This window comes from Budorcas taxicolor, chromosome 15 (assembly GCF_023091745.1).
Source record: "Budorcas taxicolor isolate Tak-1 chromosome 15, Takin1.1, whole genome shotgun sequence".
Lineage (NCBI taxonomy): Eukaryota > Metazoa > Chordata > Mammalia > Artiodactyla > Bovidae > Budorcas > Budorcas taxicolor.
The window spans coordinates 38698208-38719190 of NC_068924.1; the positions used below are offsets into that span (position 1 = coordinate 38698208).

General features: G+C 35.5%; 1 protein-coding gene across 4 annotated transcripts in view; it reads left to right on the top strand.

Annotated features, from left to right (window-relative positions):
* BTBD10 (BTB domain containing 10) overlaps positions 1 to 20983 on the top strand; it is a 77193-nt gene that overhangs the window by 21217 nt on the left and 34993 nt on the right. For 2 of the 4 annotated variants that reach the window (XM_052652668.1, XM_052652670.1), the window contains exon 2: positions 3551 to 3705. The exons of 1 other annotated variant lie outside the window; for it this stretch is intronic. In XM_052652668.1, the coding sequence (XP_052508628.1) occupies positions 3605 to 3705 (101 nt within the window). In that variant the 5' untranslated portion in view covers positions 3551 to 3604. Of the gene's footprint in view, positions 1 to 392; positions 472 to 3550; positions 3706 to 20983 lie in introns of all 4 variants that reach the window. One more of the 4 variants, XM_052652669.1, reaches the window with a different exon arrangement.

Here is a 20983-nt window from a genome sequence, read left to right on the forward strand (position 1 = left end):
ACAAGGTCTTTATTTTGCCTAATATGAAGTAGACATTGGGGATGCAAATGTCAGATTTTAAAGAACTTTTTATGGTAAAGAATTTAGATCAGGAAATAAAGAGCCATTAAAAGTTTTTAGAAAGATAATTGTGATTACAGCAGAGCAAATGTGGAATTGAATGAGATAAAGAAGTCAACTAAGAGGTTTATTGATAGATGTTAAGGATTTAAATGAAGGCAACAACCTTATGATTGATAAGAGAAAGGAGTCAAAAGAAGAATTTGAAGTTAGATTTGATGGTAGGAAAGGAGAGGTGAAGGATGACTTCCGGATTTAATTCATGTGTGTAAAACATGGTGTTTTCAAGGGTTTGATTCTTATTTCTTTGTCTGCTGTCTTCCTGGACCTAGCAGATGAAGATGGAATCCCAAAGAACATCCAAGATTTAATGAGGTTGAAGAATTGGGGTGATGGCACAAAATTACTCAGGTAGGAGAGATACGGGAGTAAGTGGTATAGAACTGTTAGTGGAGTCTTTTTTTCCCCTACTACAGTGAACTTTTTGAGCACAAGAACAACGTCCAAGGGACTTCGCTGGTGGTCCAGTGGTTGGGAGTCTTCCTGCCAATGCAGGGACCTTGGGTTCAGTCCCTGGTCTGGGAAGATCCCATATGTGGCAAAGCAGCTGGGCCTGTGTGCCACAACTACTGAGCCAAAAGTAAATGAATAAAATTTAAAAAAGAAAACAAAAACAACATCCAACTTGCTTTAGCATCTGTAAATTTCTTAGCATATCATATTAGGTGTTCAGTAAGTGCATGAATGAATAAATGAAATAAGATAACTATAACTTCACTGAATATGGCACAGAGATTGGTTAAAATATAAAAGATTAGCATTTGAAAATATTAATAGTATATAATGTGTCATTTGCTTTTTTATCTATTTCTAGTTAAATCTGTTCAGTTCAGTTCAGTCGCTCAGTCGTGTCCGACTCTTTGCGACCCCTGTAGTATTTAAAAATACGCTAACGTGTAGGCAAACAGGCGTATTTTTTTCCAACTTCATTTATATATTTGTACCCTTACTATTGGGAATGAGAAGTGGGGGTGAAATCCTTCACATGGTGATACTCAAGTTTTATTAACAAATGAAATGTAAATATGATTTTTCAATTGACTTTTTCAGTAGTCTTCATCTGAACATTCTTTACTTTCTTGTGGCTGGCTGCAATTTACATGTTGTTAATTTCAGTAGGATTGATTTGGAATACATACTGATATTTTCTTGCTACTAGATATGTGCTACCCTCTATAAAATAGTGGAAAATAAGAGTCAAAATTTACCTTATTCATTCCTTGGGGTTGTATTTTGTAATCAGTGTCTCCCATGGCTTAGGATTGTTCTTTTTGTTCATTTGTTTGCTCTGCCATGTGGCATGTAGGATCTTAGTTTCCCCCTGCACTGGGAGCATGGAGTCTTAACCACTGGCCCCCCAGAGAAGTCCAGGCTTATTATTACTTCACTCATTGGCCTTCTGTGGGTTTCCAGAAGGGTGTGTCTTACATAGTTAAGGGTTAGAAGCTAATGTGCCCCTTGAAGGAAATGCTAATAGCTGAAATAGCTTCCAGGAAAACCTATCCATCCAGTAAGGAGAAAAAGCTCTAAATCTCATTCTACAGATCGTGCTAAGCCTCTACATCTTTCTTTCCCCCCTTTATCAGTTTTCCCTACTATTCTTTTCTACCTTTTGGGTCTCTTTTGATCTGTGGCCATTATTTCCTATCTGAGTTTCTCTTTTATCTGATTTGTCCTCTTTTACATTTCTCTTTTGCCTCATCTTTTCAGTACAGATACCTAACTATAATACCAAATTGAAGTTTTAAAAAGTTTATTTAGTAAATATATTTAAATTTTTCTGATTAAAAAAATCAAATGAGTTTTTTTGTTTTCATAACAATTTTGTGGTTTTTATATTCATATAATATATGACTGATTTTTAATCATTCAGCAATTTTTCAGGAAACATTTTCTTTTCCAGAAGTATTAAGCAAATAAACTGTGTGTCATTTGCTGAGGAATTTGAATTAGCTGTTGTATAATTTTCTTCCTTCCCCCTTGACTATTTTTATTCCACTGTTTGAACTCTTTATTTTCATATTTATTATATTAACATGTTCATGTATTATTAGGTTTTTTCAGTTGTTTTAGAAAGAAAGTACTAGGTAACTATGCAGAAGAAAATTAAAACATAGCAAAATAGTTTCTTTAAAATTATCTCTTTTAATGAGCTCTGAGATAGACTTAACACTTTTCATGAGTTTATCTTGGGCATTTTTGGTGAAATTGTACTGGAATAGCCTATACAATTCAGTGAGGTACAGTATTTCCCCAATTCTGGATTCCCTTTGCCTTTGTTTGTTTGATGGAGAATGTGGGCATCCATCCCACTACCTCTCACCCCTTGTCTTTTATGCCTAATTCCTTACTTCCCTCTGTCAAATCCGACTCAGAAAAGTATATACAAAGCATGCAGGAGTGGGTGTCTGGAAACCTGGATTCTAATCCAGTTTATATGACTTTTTTGAAAATTGTTTACCCTTATTTGTTTTTTCTTTTGGTATTTGTGCAGTCTTTGAGTCAAATCTGACCTACTATTTTTAAACGAAACACTCCAGTCTGAGCGTTTGAACGTTTTTCCATCTTTCAGTATCAAGACTTTATTCTGTGTAGTAATACATTCTCATTGTTCTTTAGAATCCTGCCGTTTACCAGCATTGTGACCTTTGGCAAAGTTACTAAACTCTTTTCTCTTCTGTATTCGGGGAGTATAATGCCATCTTTGTAAGTTGATTGTGAAGATTAAATTGGATAGTGAATATACTTTAAAGTGCTTCGTTCAGGTATTTTGTAAAGCTATTGTTAAATGAGTTTTCTTATAATTTCAGATGACTGTAGTAGCACTAACAGTCATAAGCCTTACATATGAAAAGGCATAAAATACAAGAATCATTGATAAAATGTTTTTTGATAATTGCACTGTAAGGAAACATTAGGATGTTTACATACTTAATAGTTTTGAACAAATATTAAATTTTTATTCATGGTCTTTAACTTGGTTTAAGAAATAACAACATTGTCATCTTACTAGGTGTTTTGTTAAGCATCTTAAACTTTTAAGTAATTAAGAAATGTATTCCAAATGAAATTTTGTCTAAAAGAATCATTCTTTTGTGGAATTGCTTTTGTCTTTTTGGTTGTATATTAATGTCTGGAAACATGAGGCATAAGGTACTAAAATGGCAGTTAAGTATATTTGCTAAATACAAATGGCATATTATTAAAATGTTGTACAGGAATGACACATTTAATCAGATAATCAAATGAAAAGTACCTAAAACGATGTTGGGTTTATTTGAATCTGATTTGTGACATTTTGTGTGTCTGATGTTTAATAATCCTGTTTATCACTTTAAAAAAATCAATAATATCAGAAAATATATACAGTTCTGTGACTGTTTGATTCTGCATGGAACAGATTTAAAGGCCCACCTGCTCTCTTGTGTAGGTGTGGGCTGCATGTGTGCTCTCAGAGCAGTAGTGTGAGGAAGCTTGCAGTGGGATGGCAGGACGGCCTCACCCCTATGACAGTAACTCCAGCGATCCAGAGAGCTGGGATCGGAAGTTGCATAGTAGACCTCGTAAACTTTATAAACATTCAAGGTAGGTAGAAAATATGTATTTCACATATCAGAACTCTGCTAAAATTGATTTTTATGAAGAACCAAGCTGTGTTTGGTTGTGGCAAAGCCTGTCAGAGGATGGGGGCCAGTTTACAAAATACTATGAATATTTGCATTTCTCTTTAAATAACTTTTAGGGAAACATCTTCCTTTTAATTTTCTTAATAGTTCTCATTTGTATTTTTATGAATTTTTGTTTCTGTTTCTAAATAATGTTAAAATATCCTTAGTTGACCCCATGAATCAATGCTATAGTTAATTTAATTGGGAACTCTGGCAAGACAGAGTAATTCTTTGTATTTAAAACTCTCTAATAGGAATTTATTTTATGCTCTAAATATATTGTTTATGATAATTTATAGGCTTTTGTCAGTCTTTGCCTCTGTACATATTTAACTGTGTGTATTTATGTTGGGTTATCATCCTGATCCTAGTGATAAAATCAGTCTATCTGCCGTGACTCACCTGGTTTATTTAAAGTTTGATGCATTAAATGAAACTCAGTTCAAAAGTTTCAGCTCTTTTATATATTATTTTTAAAGCTTTCTTTTTCTGCTGTGTGACTTAATGAGAAACAGTTCATTTAGAACACTTTATGATCTGATATTTTAAGGTGTTAACTCATAAACCTCACATAATGCAGGTATGTAAACATTGTTTTCATAGAGAGTTGTGCTTTATGAATATTTACTTGAGGGATATTATTAAACATTTAACTTACTTGAATGTAAAATTATCCTGATTAGGATAATGAATACCACCTTTCTTAAAGAATAAAACATGCAGTGATATTGAAATCCTTTTTGTAATTTTAAAGAAATGATTCAGCTACTTTTAAACCATATACATGGCTAGAAAATATGAGTGATGAGTACTGTTCAAGTCTCCTGACAAGATGTATTTTTCATTGTGGGCTTTTAATGTGGTGAGGTCTAAAATGAAGATGTTGAAGATGTTGAGTTGGTTTTAATTATAAAGTTCACACCAATGGTGTGAGTGTTTTTTGGTTTGTTTTTTTCGTGTGTGTGTCCTTCAGTTGGTGCTCTAGTTTTCTTTCTGCAGCCTGTTTACATGGATATTTATTTTGTTTTTGAGGTAAAGAGATATTTGTTTTATCTCATTAAATGTGGGGCTTTATTTATAGCTGACATATTATATACATTTTTTCAGGTGATTTTCAACTTATCCTTGCTAGTTCTTAATATTTTTCTGATGTACAAAACTGCATTGTATATTAGGTGGTGACAAGGTAAAAATAAGCTATTGTTTGCTTTATAAAAAGCAAATGTGCAAACAGTGGGAAAGATTTATTAAAAACAGTAGTTTTAAAATTCCTGTTATTTAACTTCAGTAACAGTATAGCTCTTCCTGATTTCTATAACATCAGTACTGTTCTGATGCTCTTAAATATGATTGCAATAAAATTGGTTGCTTATGTGAATACAAATTTATTGATTTTTTTTTTTTTAATGGAAAGATGAGGAAATCCTTTCACCTTATTTTAACTTCATTCGTGGAAAATCTGCCCGTGGGAAAACAGTTTACTTTTTGGGAGCTTTTGTTCCTATGTACTTATAAACATATAACTTAGGATGCTTTAAAAAATAATTCAGTTTGACTTTTTTAAAGTGGTAGTTTTTTAATTAATTGTAAATTTATTGAGCAGTATTAAAAACTAATAGTACAAGTATTGTTGAGACCCTGTGATCAGTTCTGGAAAGATTCAGCAGTTTGTCACAGTACCATCATGAAAGACTTTAATATCCAGGTATGGAACAGTTAGAGGACAAGAGGGCAATAAATTGTGGTAATGAGTTGTAGTAAAATAAGAGTTCAGAGAAGAAATCAGTGCCAGCCTGAGCAGGTAAAAATGAGACTTGAACTAATCCTTGGATAATTGGATAGATAGAGGGCATTCCTGCCAAGGACCTTCTGGAAATTACCTTGACTAAATCTGAAGGTTGAACTCTATGAATAGCATTACTGTCTCCAATTAACAGATGGAAAAAATGAGGTTAATAAACTTGTCTAAGACTATCAAACTTGTAGATTACAAAGCTGGAATTTATAAACAAGCTGCGTATTCTTTTTATTTTTAAAAATTTTCAGTAACTTATTTTGGTGCATTTAAAATACATGTAAGAGAAAACAGTTATAATGAACCCCTATGTACTCATTCGCCAGCTTCAAGTTATCATTTCATGGCTAATTTTGTTTCATCTGTCCTTCTGCATATTTTCGCATATTTTTTTTTTTTTGAATCTTGTGTATTTTATTTAGGGATATTTGAGTAAAAGCCAGAGTAAGCACTGGCTTAAGTTAGGGTGTTATTTTTTTTGTACACAGATGTCTACAGGGAGGCATCACCTGATGTGGACTTAGTGTCTTAGTATCCTTAAGGATATTAAGGTCAAAGATCTTTGATATTTCCCTTGTTGTTTCCTCATGATCACAAAATGGCTTACTATACAGTTCCAGCCATCATGTCCACCCTGCAGACAAGGAGGAATGGAGACAGGGATAATGGGAAAGAGGTTTCTTTTATATCAGGAAATTAAATTTCTCAAAAATTTCTAGCAGGCCTCTGCTTATAAATTATTGACTAGAACTATGTCATATGGTCATCTCTAGATCATGGAGATAGAAATGTAAGTGCTCACACACCTCAAACAGAATTGGGGATTTAAATCTACAAAAACTAAATGGCTCAGTCTGTTAGGGCTGTTATAACAGAATACCATAAACTGGGTGACTATATTATAAACAGCAGAAATTTGTTTCACATAGTTCTGGAGGCTAGGACGTCCAAAATCAAAACGCTGGCACATTTGGTGTCTGGTAAGGGCTTGCCTGCTGCTTCAGACTTTTTTTTCTTCTTCTGTGTTCTCACATGGTGTAGAAGGGACTGGGGATCTTTCTGGGATCTCTTTTGTAAAGGTATTAGTCCCATTCATGAGTGCTCTTCCCTCATGAGCTAATTACCTCACCTACAAATATTGTATCAGTATGTGAATTTTGGAACTAAAAACACTTAGACTTTAGCAATAAAGAAATAAGCATATTTATTGATTCAGTTTTTTCAGTTTTTCTAAAAAGTTATCTTTTTACATATTGGAATAGCCTGCTTTCTGAAATCCTTTTCCTTTGATTTTTTTTTTCTCTACTTTTCCTAACTGGCAAGGATAAAAATACATTTCTTGAATTACAGAAGTAGCAATAGTAATTACTATATTCATATGCTATGTTGGAGGTTTGAGGGTTTGGTGAATATTGAATTATGATTTCTCTTTTACCTAATACAAGTAATAATACCTAATAATACTTTTCTTTCGTGAAGTTTCTTTGAATGTAGATTTCATAGGTATAACACTGATATAAAAGACAAGACAGGGAAGCTGATCTGGACATGGATGAAATTCAGGGTCCCTATGACTCCTCGGCAAGTACATACAAGTTAGTTGAAAAATTACTCAACTTTTCTTTCTGACTAATAGTTGTATAGTTATTACTTATATTGGGGAGTTTGGTAGCTTGCTGAGAAGTCAAAGATCATTTCATTTGAAGTTTATTTGGCCTGAATTGTGACACCTTTCTTTAAATTATAAATTAGAGGAGTTTTTGCTATTTAAAAAGGAAAAAGAAAGAGCACCTTATCTATATAACCAATGTTAAAATGCCCTAGAGTGACAACATGCTAAAAGCTCTTGCATATTTGAATTGGGTCGAATACAGCTATTTAAAACTCAGATCTGCAGTCTGCTCAGGTTACTAAAGATAAATGCATCATACATTCAATATCAGACTTTGCCGCAAGGGTTCATTCCCACATAGAAGTACGCATGCTCCTTTCTTCTGCATGAAGATTGAGCTTTCCAGTTTCCTTTTTAAGTCACTCTTTAGTCCTAGCAGCAGTTTAGAAATGGAAAAGTTGGGTTGCTTTAAAGAGTAGTTATTTTAGTGAGTCCTTACAGTACAGATAATATTTTCTCTTTGGTTTTAAAGAGAAGCTTTATTGCCCAGAACAGGTACATAATAAAATATTGAAAGGAAAAAAGAAAGGTAGCTGCCTCCTAGTTTTTTAAAACCTAGCAAGCTGGCAGAGCTAGAATTAGCTTTACAGATGGTATTTGGCAACATATCTACATATCACTAACCCTCATCTCCTGAGTTTTCTTCATCCTGTCTATCAATTACAATATCCAATCACTGCACAGAGATGGAGAAATGGGATGATCACAGCTCACACGATGCTGTTTGGTTAGAAACGTCAGTGCTGCACAACCCACGGCTGAGTCAGTGTCTGTGAGAAAATGAACTGAATTAATACAGAGCGGGGGTTGTATCTCTGAATATTTAAGGCCAAAATAACTGCAATAGCATTATTACACAGTAGAGGGAGGAAAGCTAAAGGAAGTCTGTAGACAGGTGAGGTAGGGGACTGGGAAATTTTTTCATTGTTCAAAGGAATTCTGAAGATGATGGAAATATCAGATGTGCTAAAGTTTCCTAGTAATGCCCAAGGATGCTGACCTGGCTTTCAGTGCTGCATTGTTTGAAAAAGCAGAGTCCCTTTATTCTCTGATTTCAAAATTTTTTTCTTGTTTTTGTGTGTCTGCCTTGGCATATACTAAAGTAAGGTGTGTATTCATTTATTACATGATAATATGCTGGGTTATAATTTTATAGATTTATAAATATGAGAGAGGTGGAGAGATATGTTTGGCTTTTGTTTCATTATGATCATTTATGTTTTTGAATGTTAAAGATCATATGTCTTGATTGTCAGTTTAATGGCACGTTATTTAAAATAGTATGTGTTTTTATTATTTTCATGGATTTGAGGCTTTGTTTCCTATTTCATTAAAGTCTTAGTAGAATCATGTAACTTGAGAATGCATTATGTTTGATCTTGTTTCTTATGAATGTCATACAAAATTTCATTTAAGGAAAAGCTAATTTTGAAATATTTTTTATATATTTGAAAATGAAATTCAAGATAAATGAAATAATTGAAATAATTTCCTAAAGAAGGTGAATGTAGTTTTACTTTTGGGTGAATTAAGGATTAGTTGATCCATTTTATATGTATTTTATAGAAATGAATGTATTTGAATGATAAAGTTTTAACTGGTGAAGATGACTTTTTTCCCTAGTCTTTTAGAACACGGATGCTGAGTAGATGATCTAGATACTACCATTGAAAGAGTAAATCAGATAAGTTTTAGGATTATTGCAAATTGATTTTCAATGAGAAAAACATTCCTAAATAAAGAGAATTATTCTTCCTATAAGATTTTAAGTCTTTACAGGTGACAGTGCTTACTTTATTAGGAAATTTTGGCACAATTTAGAATAATTTGATTAATGGTATTTTTCCTTTTGTCTTCATTATCCCTATCTACTGAGTCTTCATTTTGTAGAGATTTGGTGGGATATACAACATTTTAAAATTATTTTAAATGTTATTAAGTAGTTTGTAACATTCTTTTACTTGAAATGTGAGGAAGTTCTTGTGACTTTCCCCATTTAATTTCTGAAAGTGTGAACAATCGTTACAACTTGTTTGTTTAGTTAGACTAACTGGTGGTATCTTGTTTTGGCCTTTTTTTTTTTTTTTCCTGGTTTGGTGTCCAGAAATGTTTTTCTAAGCTTGCTTAAGTATAAAGTTATAAAGGCAGACGTCTCATGTTAGAGTTTTTGGTCTCATACTTTATAGAATTTGTTTTTCTGTAGTTCGGCTGATTTTTAAAAAGATAATGCCTGTGTTATTATAAGAGAATACATATTTATTACATAAATTTGATAAAGAAAAGAACATAGAATAAAATACAAATGTTATCAAAAGAAAAACTTTAAATATTTTTGTATATAACCTTTTTTCCTGTGTATATATAAAAATGTAAATTCATATGTATACACTTAAAAATGATTTAGGGATATTACTACATGTACTGTTATATAACCCCCCCTTTTTTTTTTAATGAAAAGCAAGCTTAATCATGAACATTTCCTGTGTCATGGGGTAGTCTTCTATAGCATAATTCTTAAGAATTGCATAGTGTTTTCTGTATATATGTTTTGTAATGTATTGAATTTGAGTTTTTCTGGTTCTTGGTAAAAGATCAGTTTGATTTCACAGCATAAATTTCTCTAAAAAAGAAGAATATCTTAAGGAGTTCAGTAAAAATACAATTTTGATACTTTTCAGAAGGAAAAAGATCCTTAATGTGATTATACAATGAATTCTTTAAAGATATGCACATTATTTTTAAAACAGACCAAATAAGATTGCCATAATAACGTATAGAAAAAATTTTTTAAACATCTAGGAAATGAGCTCAGATGAGCTGAGACTTTTAAAAAATGCTATGGCCAGCCAAAAGAGTTTCTTATGTTACACTTTCAAAAGGTTATCAATGAAAGTGTAATACTTGTGAATGGGAATGAGAGAAGAAAAAAAAATCCATCAACTCTTATTTAGGAGCTTCTTTGGCAGAAAGGAAGAGCAAACTACCACCATCATCAATAATAATAGCAAACACATTTCTAGTAAAGAATGAAACCACCATTAATATAGAGATAAGTAATGTATCTGGCTAAATGAATTGTCTTCTGGAACATCTTATAGTTAAAAGAGAACCTGACTGTAAAATCTTAAAGTTATTGATATTATTTGTAGTCTTTAAAAGGTTTTAGGAGAATACAAGAAGTACTAAAAGATGGGAGATCCTAGGCCTGATTTTGAAAAAGATAGGAGATTTTAGAGCAAAAAAACAAAAGATAGTTTATGACTAATTTGAAGGAAAAAACAGGTTAAAAATTATCCAGAATGGGTTTGCTAAAAATAGATTGTCAGAACAACTTTAATTTTTCTCTGATGCAGTTGGTAGGTTAGTAGCAATATATATTTGTACTTCACCTTCGTTTTAACTTAGTTTTTGGTGAAGTCTTTATATATATCTCCCCTTGGGTGAAGAAAAATGAGTTAACCATTAGTAGATTGTGTTAATCAACACAGTTTTCATTTTGAAGGACCCTGTTCAGAGGTTATTGATCTTAGAAGGTGGCTGTGTTCATTGCTTTGTCTTATTGCTTATGGAGAAGGAAAGTTCTTAAATTTATAGGTAACAGTGAAGAAAGGATAGTAAATAAAAACCTAATGATCCAAAGTGATTTCCAAATCTGATTTGTTGAACTAAATTAAAATGAACTTCTGAAGAATGTAAGAACTGAAAAGCAAATATATATTGTTAGCAGGACTTTATAGCATCACATTTGGAAAAGAGGGGTAGTTGTTGGCAATAAACTTGATATAAAACAAAAGTACAGTATGGCTGTCATCATCCCATCTTTTCCCCTACCACCGCTCCCCTTAGAAACCATCATAATGAATGGGAAAGAAGGTTAGAGCCACTTCATTACACCAAAGTATTGTCTTTAGTTCTGTGTAAATTCAGAAGGAAGGATGTGAGTACATTGGATGCCTTATCAGCTTAGGAAACTGAATTTTCAGAGGTCTTGGGGGCAACTGTGATAGATGTTAAGGAACCTCACAATAAGAGTTGTGTCTTCAGTATGTGAAGTTGTCTTCAAATACGTGAAGAATTGTCATTTGGAAAAGAAACTAGACTCACATTTGAGTCAGACTTGGTTAAGGTTAAAAAAGCATGAACTCTAAAGTTGTGCTTCTTAGGTCACATCTCAGACCTGCCACTTGCTTAGCTACATGATTTTAGGTAAGTTGTTTAGCCTCTAAACCAGCATTTTCTCAACTGTGAAAAGAGGATGGTTTTGTGGATTAAATGAAAATATGTGTAAAGTGGTCACTGTTGTGCCTGACATATTCTGAAGGCTCAAATGTTAGCATTGTTGTTATTTGGTCCTAGAATATAGAATAAAGACAGTGGTTCTCAACCAGATGGGTAATGGTTTGCACTTCATTGAGCACTTGGTTTAATCTTTAATTTTATCAATCTAATTGCAGTGTAGTTCAGATTTTAAATTTTAATTCTTAAAATTTTAGTATGAAGCATAGGAGGAGGGAATTTAATGGAACAAGTTAGTTTGTGTTTTCAAAAGGCCATTTAGGGGACTTCCCTGCTGGTTCAGTGGTTAAGACTCTATGTTTCTAGTGCAGGGGGTGTGAGTTTGATCCCTGGTCAAGGAACTAAGATCTCACATGCTGTACAGCTCCCATCCCCCCAAAAAAAGGCCATTTGAAAATGAGTGATTGTGGGATTGCTTTGATTTCTCTCTAGAATCTTGGTTTGTGAAAGTAAGCTTTGTTAAAATATTCATGGTCATGATAAATATTTCTAAAACTAAGTATTGTATTTGTACTTCATGTATTTTTTTCTATTGGCTTTACTTTTTAGTAGAAAAAGATGCTCCCTAGGTCTTAAAAAAGGAACTCTTCCCCTCCTCTTTTCTGAAACTGAAAGACATGCAGGATCTTAGTTCCACAGAGATCTGACCTGTGTCCCCTTTTATTTGCCATGAAGTGATAGGACCAGATATCATGATGTTACTGTTTTGAATTTTGAGTTTCAAGCCAGCTTTTCACTCTTCTCTTTTACCCTCATCAAGAGGCTCTTCAGTTCCTCTTCATTTTCAGTCATTAGAGTGGTATCATCTGCATATCTGAGGTTGTTGATATTTCTCCTGGCAGTCTTGACTCCAGCTTGTGTTTCATCCAGCCTGGCATTTCAAATGATGTACTCTGCATAGAAGTTAAATAAATTGGGTGACAATAAAGGAGTACACAGCCTTGTATATTCCTTTCCCAATTTTGAATCAGTTCAGTTCCATATCCAGTTTTAACTGTTGCTTCTTGACTTGCGTACAGGCTTCTCAGGAGATAGGTAAGGTGGTCTGGTATTCCCATCTCTTGAAGAATTTTCCAATTTGTTGTGATCCACAACAGTCAAAGGCTTTAGCATAGTCAATAAAGCAGACTTTTTTTTTCTGGAATTCCCTTGCTTTCTCTACAGTTTAATGAATGTTGGTAATTTGATCTCTGGTACCTGTGCATTTTCTGAATTCAGCTTGTACATCTAGAAGTTCTTGGTTAACATACTACTGAAGCCTGCCTTGAAGGATTTGGAGCATATCCTTACTCGCATGTGAAATGAGCACAGTTGTATAATAGTTTGAACATTTTTTGGCATAACCCTTCTTTGGGATTGGAATGAAAACTTGACATTTCCATTTCTGTGGCCACTGCCGAGTTTTCCAAATTTGCTGGCATACTGAATGCAGCACTTTAACAGCATCATATTTTAGGATTTTAAATAGCTTAGTTGGAATTCCATCACCTCAACTAGCTTTGACTTCACACTCCAGGATGTCTGGCTCTAGGTGAGTGACCATACCATCATGGTTATGTGGGTCATTAAGACCTTTTTTTGTACAGTTCTTCTGTGTATTCTTGCCATCTCTTCTTAATCTCTTCTGCTTGGTCCTTGCTGTTTCTGTCCTTTATCGTGCCCATTCTTGCATGAAATGTTCCCTCGATATCTCCAGTTTTCTTGAAGAGATCTCTAGTCTTTTCCTTTCTATTGTTTTCTTCTATTTCTTTGCATTGTTCATTTAAGAAGGCCTTCTTATCTCTCCTTGCTATTCTCTAGAATTCTGCATTCAGTTGAGTATATCTTTTCCTTTCTCCTTTGCGCTTTGCTTCTCTTCTTTTCTCAGCTATTTGTAAAGGCTCCTCAAACAACCACTTTGCCTTGTTGCATTTCTTTTTCTTTGGGATGGTTTTGGTCATTGCCTCCTATACAATATTGGGAACCTCCTTCCATAGGTTTTCAGGCACTCTGTCTACCAGATCTAATCCCTTGAATCTATTGTTTCTTCACCTCCACTGTATTATCATAGGGATTTGATTTAGGTCATACCTCAATAGCCTAGTGGTTTTTGCTACTTTTTCCAATTTAAGCCTGAATTTTTCAATAAGGAACTCATGATCTGAACCAGTCAGCTCCACATCTTGTTTTTGTTGACTGTATAGGGTTTCTCCATCTTTGGCTGCAAAGAATATAATCAATCTGATTTCAGTATTGATCATCTGGTGATGTCCATGTGTAGAGTCATATCTCGTGTTGTTGGAAAAGAATGTTTGCTATGACCAGCATGTTCTCTTGACAAAACTCTTATTAGCCTTTGCCCTACTTCATTTTGTACTCCAAGGCCAGACTTTCACCACCAGACATATCCACAGCTGAGTGTCATTTCCGCTTTGGCCCAGCCTCTTCATTCTTTCTGGAGCTGTTAGTAATTGCCCTCTGCTCTTCCCCAGTAGCATATTGATACCTTCCAACCTGGGAGGGCTCGTTTTCTGGTGTCATATCTTTTGCTGTTTCATACTGTTCATGAGGTTCTCATGGCAAGAATACTGAAGTGGTTTGCTCTTCCCTCCTCCAGTGGACTGTATTTTGTCAGAGCCCTTCATTTTGACCTGTCCGTCATAGGTGGCCCTGCATGGCTTGGCTCATAGCTTCATAGAGTTACACAAGCCTCTTTGCATGACAAGTCTGCGATCATGATTGTGTGTGATCTGTGATCATCAGTTCAGTTCAGTTCAGTCGCTCAGTCGTGTCCGACTCTTTGCGACCCCATGAATTGCAGCACACCAGGCCTTCCTGTCCATCACCATCTTCCGGAGTTCACTCAGACTCACGTCCATCGAGTCCGTGATGCCATCCAGCCATCTCATCCTCTGTCGTCCCCTTCTCCTCCTGCCCCCAATCCCTCCCAGCATCAGAGTCTTTTCCAATGAGTCAACTCTTCACATGAGGTGGCCAAAGTACTGGAGCTTCAGCTTTAGCATCATTCCTTCCAAAGAAATCCCAGGGCCGATGTCCTTCAGAATGGACTGGTTGGATCTCCTTGCAGTCCAAGGGACTCTCAAGAGTCTTCTCCAACACCACAGTTCAAAAGCATCAATTCTTTGGCTCTAAGCCTTCTTCACAGTCCAGCTCTCACATCCATACATGACCACAGGAAAAACCATAGCCTTGACTAGACGGACCTTAGTCAGCAAAGTAATATCTCTGCTTTTGAATATGCTGTCTAGGTCGGTCATAACTTTCCTTCCAAGGAGTAAGCGTCTTTTACTTTCATGGCTGCAGTCACCATCTGCAGTGATTTTGGAGCCCAAAAAAATAAAGTCTGACACTGTTTCCACTGTTTCCCCATCTATTTCCCATGAAGTGATGGGACCAGATGCCATGATCTTCGTTTTCTGAATGTTGAGCTTTAAGCCAACTTTTTCACTCTCCTCTTTCACTTTCATCAAGAGGCTCTTTAGCTCCTCTTCACTTTCTGCCATAAGGGTGGTGTCATCTGCATATCTGAGATTATTGATATTTCTCCCGGCAGTTTGATTCCAGCTTGTGTTTCTTCCAGTCCAGCATTTCTCATGATGTACTCTGCATAGAAGTTAAATAAGCAGGGTGACAATATACAGCCTTGACGTACTCCTTTTCCTATTTGGTTGTGTGATCATAGTGATTATCAATTTTTCAGAAATATTTTATAATTTTCTATGGTAGGGCTTGAAAATACAAAGTATATAATGGTTTTTAATTCCCCAATTTTTATCTCTAACCTGGACTTTTCCCTATACTTTAGACTTGTATATCTAACTCCATATTTGATATCTCCACTTGGATGTCTAATAAGCATTTCAGTGTTAATGTGTGTAAAAAGCATTTATACTTTTCAAACCTAATCCTCCCACTGTTATTCTAACGTGGGAAAATAAGTCTGAATCTGAAACGTTTCAGTTTTTCAGGCCAAAATCAGAGTCATCCTTGATTCTTCTGTCTCACCTCTTTCTTTTAATCTATCAAATTCCAAAGTCTCATTCTTCAGAATATATAGTCTAGTCCAGTGTTTGCCATGTTCACTGCTACAGCCTTGATCCAAGTCACTTAGGCTGTTGCCTGGCTTATTTGTAGTAGCCTCCAAAATGGTCACTGACCCTGCTGTCACCTTCTTTCTTTCATTGTCTGCTTCATCTAACATAAGTTAGATCATGTAATTCAAATTTTATTGGTACCTATTTCACTCAGATCAAAAACAGAAGAGCTTTGAACATTCTTTGAAGGTCTTTCATAGTCTGGTCCTAGTCTTATCTCTGAGCTCATTTTTTAATACTGTCCTTCTTGCTCTCTGTGCTCCAGCTGTCCTAGCCTTCCTGAATGCCTTTAAAAAGCCAAGGATTGCTTTTGGCACAAGATCTTTTTTATCTACCCTTCCCTCAGTCTCATAGTTTTATGTTTTACTTTGTCTTTGCTCAGACATCTTCTCCTCTGAGAGTGCTGCTTTGATCACTGTGTGAAATAGAACCTGTCACCTGAAAATGATAACTCTGTCCTCTTAACTCTGCTTTATTTTTCCTCATAGCACTTACCAGCATATGATATTTAATATATTTATTATATATGTTCTGTGTTTTTGTACACTTGAATGTATAAATTTTAAGGGTAGAGACTTTCTGATTTATGTCCACCATGGCTAGAATAATAAGTAGCATATAATAGATATTCAGTGAATATTTGGTAGAATGACTGCATGATAAAACTTAAAAGCATTGCTAGAGGAGGGAGTAAGAATAATTTTAGTTATTATGGAGTATAATTGTTGTATGTTGCAAGTACCTAATGCTTTATTGATGAATTAAAACCATGATTATTTTTTAGAAGTAAAAAAATTAGCAATGTAACAATTAGATGACTTCTTTTCAGAGACTCATCATTTTGGAGAGGTTCTTTCCTAGCAACATCTTCCTTTATTAAAAAAGTTCAAAATCTGAGAAACCTCTGTCCAAAGAAACCTCTGTCACTGTCTGCATGAAAATAATTTTTGTCAGTTAGGAAAGCTGACAGTTACCTTGATAGTAAAGTGTTAAATGTTTTTGACCAATAAGAGTTCCTTTTCCAGTGACAGTGCTTTAAAAAAATCAGTTAATCCTTCTAGACAGAGGAATCTATATAATCTAGAAAAAACTTGGGGGGGAAAAAATGAGTATCTGGAACTTTTCAGGCTATAAAATTGGCCTGAAATATCAATAAATATCTTTTCATATAAAAAAAAAAAGAGTTCCTTTTCTGTCAGAGTTCTTAGGATCTAGGTCTTCATTTCACTTCAAAGAAAAGATACTCTTAGAGTAGTCATACAACAGTATATAAGGCTCCCTTGCTATTGCTACTGCTTCTCACTAGAGTTGCTGACGTGTCTGACAGTGAGATTTTAAGAAGAGAAAAACTAGTATTAAAACTTTTCTTGAGCTATATTTCTTGTCTTTTGGCGGCAGGGGAGGAGGGGAAAATCTGGGACTTGAGTATGGTTTAAAATATTTATGGACAGTATGCATAACAACATACTAACAGATGGCCTTTTAGAGCGTAGCCCCTTCTTCAGTTGAGAACTGCCTTTTCAGTGATTAGTTTTTGTTGGGAAACTGACCATAAATTAAGAAGAACAAAAAGCTTATAGAAAAGGCAAACTGAAAGAAAAGGGAAAAGAAGGGAGAGAAATTTGCATTAACTGTTGAAAATAGGTTTAAAAGTTTAATTGCATTTCTTATGTCATTACAGTTGCTGACACTTAACGTGAGGATCAGCAGAGTTTTCTGTAAAAGGCTGGATAGTGAATGTTTTTGGTCATGTGGGCTACAGAGTCTGTCAAAATCACTCAGTTGTGCCATTATGGAATGAGAGCAACTATAAGCAATATGTAAATTAATGGGCATGGTTGTGTTCTAATAAAACTTTATTTATAAAATGAGATAATGGGTTGAATTTGGCTTTGCAAACTCTTCACCTAACATATTAAAAATGCTTATAAAAATCATATGCAAATTGATTGCTTAAAATATATTAATATAAGTTCATTTAAATGGTTTAGTTAAATCTAAAACATAATATAGAACATAGTAATAGAAACACCTTTTCTTCCCTCAAAATAATATTGCTTCTTTAATATGGACAGACTAATTAAAAAATGGATGGAAACATCTAATATGAAATTTACAAAGATGCTTGCCTTGTTTTTAAGAAAAATGATGCATTTTTAAAAGAGTAAATGTTTAAAACACCTCGTAAACTGTAAAGCTTCATATCTGTATCTCTACAGACACAAATACATATACATGGAAATATTTGACAAAAACTGTTGATATGGGAAATGTTTAGATGTTATATATTCCTGAAATTTCAGCTAAATTCAGCAAACATTAATAAGATGCACCAGGATATGATGTTGCTGGAAGTATTTAAAGATAATTCCTCAAAACAGGAAAGTGATATCATATAAGGTTGTATTTCCCATCTGTATACTATATAAGGGGACCATACATAAGTGGGGCTTCCCTGGTGGCTCAGAGGTTAAAGCGTCTGCCTGCAATGAGGGAGACATGGGTTCGATTCCTGGGTTGGGAAGATCCCCTGGAGAGGGAAATGGCAACCCACTCCAGTATTCTTGCCTGGAGAACCCCATGAACAGAGAAGCCTGGTGGGCTACAGTCCACGGGGTCACAAAGAGTCAGACACAACTGAGCGACTTCACTTTCACTTTCATACATAAGTGAGTACCCCTCACTTTGTAGATATTTTAGTTTTGTGTATTTGTTACAATATTTTCTAGTAGCAGTGCTGGTAATATTTATTTTTGGAAATTTTTCGTGTATTATTTCTTTGATAACCCCCCTCTTTTCTCTGTTCTGTGTGGAACATATATTATTTGAATATCGAGTGTCTTCCTCTATTCAGGGCTTCCCTAGTGGCTCAGAGGATAAAGCATCTGCCTGCAATGCAGGAGACTTGGGTTGGGATTATCCCCTGGAGAAGGAAATGGCAACCCACTAAAGTATTCTTGCCTGGAGAATCCCATGGACAGAGGAGCCTGGCGGGCTACAGTCCACGGGGTCGCAAAGAGTCGGACACGACTGAGTGACTTCACATTTTCTCTTTCACTTTCCTCTAGTCTCACCCTTTCACTTTCATTTTTTATTTCCTTTATCACCAGTTTTTTCTTTCAGCCTTCTTCTAACTTTTAAAAATGGCTAAGAACTCTTTTTCATTCTCTTAATTAAAAAATTCCTGTCCTTGTTTTATGGATACATTTGTTAATAGCTATTTCAAATCCTGAAAGATGATGCTGTGAAAGTGCTGCAATCAATATGCCAGCAAATTTGGAAAACTCAGCAGTGGCCACAGGACTAGAAAAGGTCAGTTTTCATTCCAATCCCAAAGAAAGGCAATGCCAAAGAATGCTCAAACTGATGCACAATTGCACTCATCTCACATGCTAGTAAAGTAATGCTCAAAATTCTCCAGACCAGGCTTCAGCAATACATGAACCATGAACATCCAGATGTTCAAGCTGGTTTTAGAAAAGGCAGAGGAACCAGAGATCAAATTGCCAACATCTGCTGGATCATGGAAAAAGCAAGAGAGTTCCAGAAAAACATCTACTTCTGCTTTATTGACTATGCCAAAGCCTTTGACTGTGTGGATCACAGTAAACTGTGGAAAATTCTGAAAGAGATGGGAATATCAGACCACTTGACCTGCCTCATGAGAAATCTGTATGCAGGTCAGGAAGCAACAGTTAGAACTGGAGATGGAAAAACAGACTGGTTCCAAATAGGAAAAGGAGTACGTCAAGGCTGTATATTGTCACCCTGCTTATTTAACTTCTATGCAGAGTACATCATGAGAAACGCTGGACTAGAAGAAACACAAGCTGGAATCAAGATTGCCAGGAGAAATATCAATAACCTCAGATATGCAGATGACACCACCCTTATGGCAGAAAGTGAAGAGGAGCTAAAAAGCCTCTTGATGAAAGTGAAAGAGGAGAGTGAAAAAGTTGGCTTAAAGCTCAACATTCAGAAAACGAAGATCATGGCATCTGGTCCCATCACTTCATGGGAAATAGATGGGGAAACAGTGGAAACAGTGTCAGACTTTATTTTTTTGGGCTCCAAAATCACTGCAGGTGGTGACTGCAGCCATAAAAGTAAAAGACGCTTACTCCTTGGAAGGAAAGTTATGACCAACCTAGATAGCATATTCAAAAGCAGAGATATTACTTTGCTGACTAAGGTCTGTCTAGTCAAGGCTATGGTTTTTCCTGTGGTCATGTATGGATGTGAGAGCTGGACTGTGAAGAAGGCTGAGCGCCGAAGAATTGATGCTTTTGAACTGTGGTGTTGGAGAAGACTCTTGAGAGTCCCTTGGACTGCAAGGAGATCCAACCAGTCCATTCTGAAGGACATCGGCCCTGGGATTTCTTTGGAAGGAATGATGCTAAAGCTGAAACTCCAGTATTTTGGCCACCTCATGCGAAGAGTTGACTCATTGGAAAAGACTCTGATGCTGGGAGGGATTGGGGACAGGAGGAGAAGGGGACGACAGAGGATGAGATGGCTGGATGGCATCACGGACTCGATGGACGTGAGTTTGAGTGAACTCCAGGAGTTGGTGATGGACAGGGAGGCGTGACGTGCTGCAATTCAGGGGGTCGCAAAGAGTCGGACACGACTGAGCGACTAAACTGAACTGAACTTGGTAATAGCATTAAGTTAAGTGGGCCTCACAAAGCATCAGTATAAACAAAGCTAGTGGAGGTGATGGAATTCCAGTTGAGCTGTTTCAAATCCTGAAGGATGATGATGTGAAAGTGGTGCACTCAATATGCCAGCAAATTTGGAAAACTCAGCTGTGGCCACAGGACTAGAAAAGGTCAGTTTTCATTCCAATCCCAAAGAAAGGCAATGCCAAAGAATGCTCAAACTACCACACAATTGCACTCGTCTCACATGCTAGTAAAGTAATGCTCAAAATTCTCCAGGCCAGGCTTCAGCAATACGTGAACCATGAACTTCCAGATGTTCAAGCTGGTTTTAGAAAAGGCAGAGGAACCAGAGATCAAATTGCCAACATCTGCTAGATCATTGAAAAAGCAAGAGAGTTCCAGAAAAACATCTACTTCTGCTTTATTGTCTATGCCAAAGCCTTTTACTGTGTGGATCACAGTAAACTGTGGAAAATTCTGAAAGAGATAGGAATACCAGGCTACCTGACCTGCCTCTTGAGAAACCTATATGCAGGTCAGGAAGCAACAGTTAGAACTGGACATGGAACAACAGACTGGTTCCAAATAGGAAAAGGAATATGTCAAGGCTGTGTATTGTCACCCTGCTTCTTTAACTTATATGCAGAGTACATCATGAGAAACGCTGGACTGGA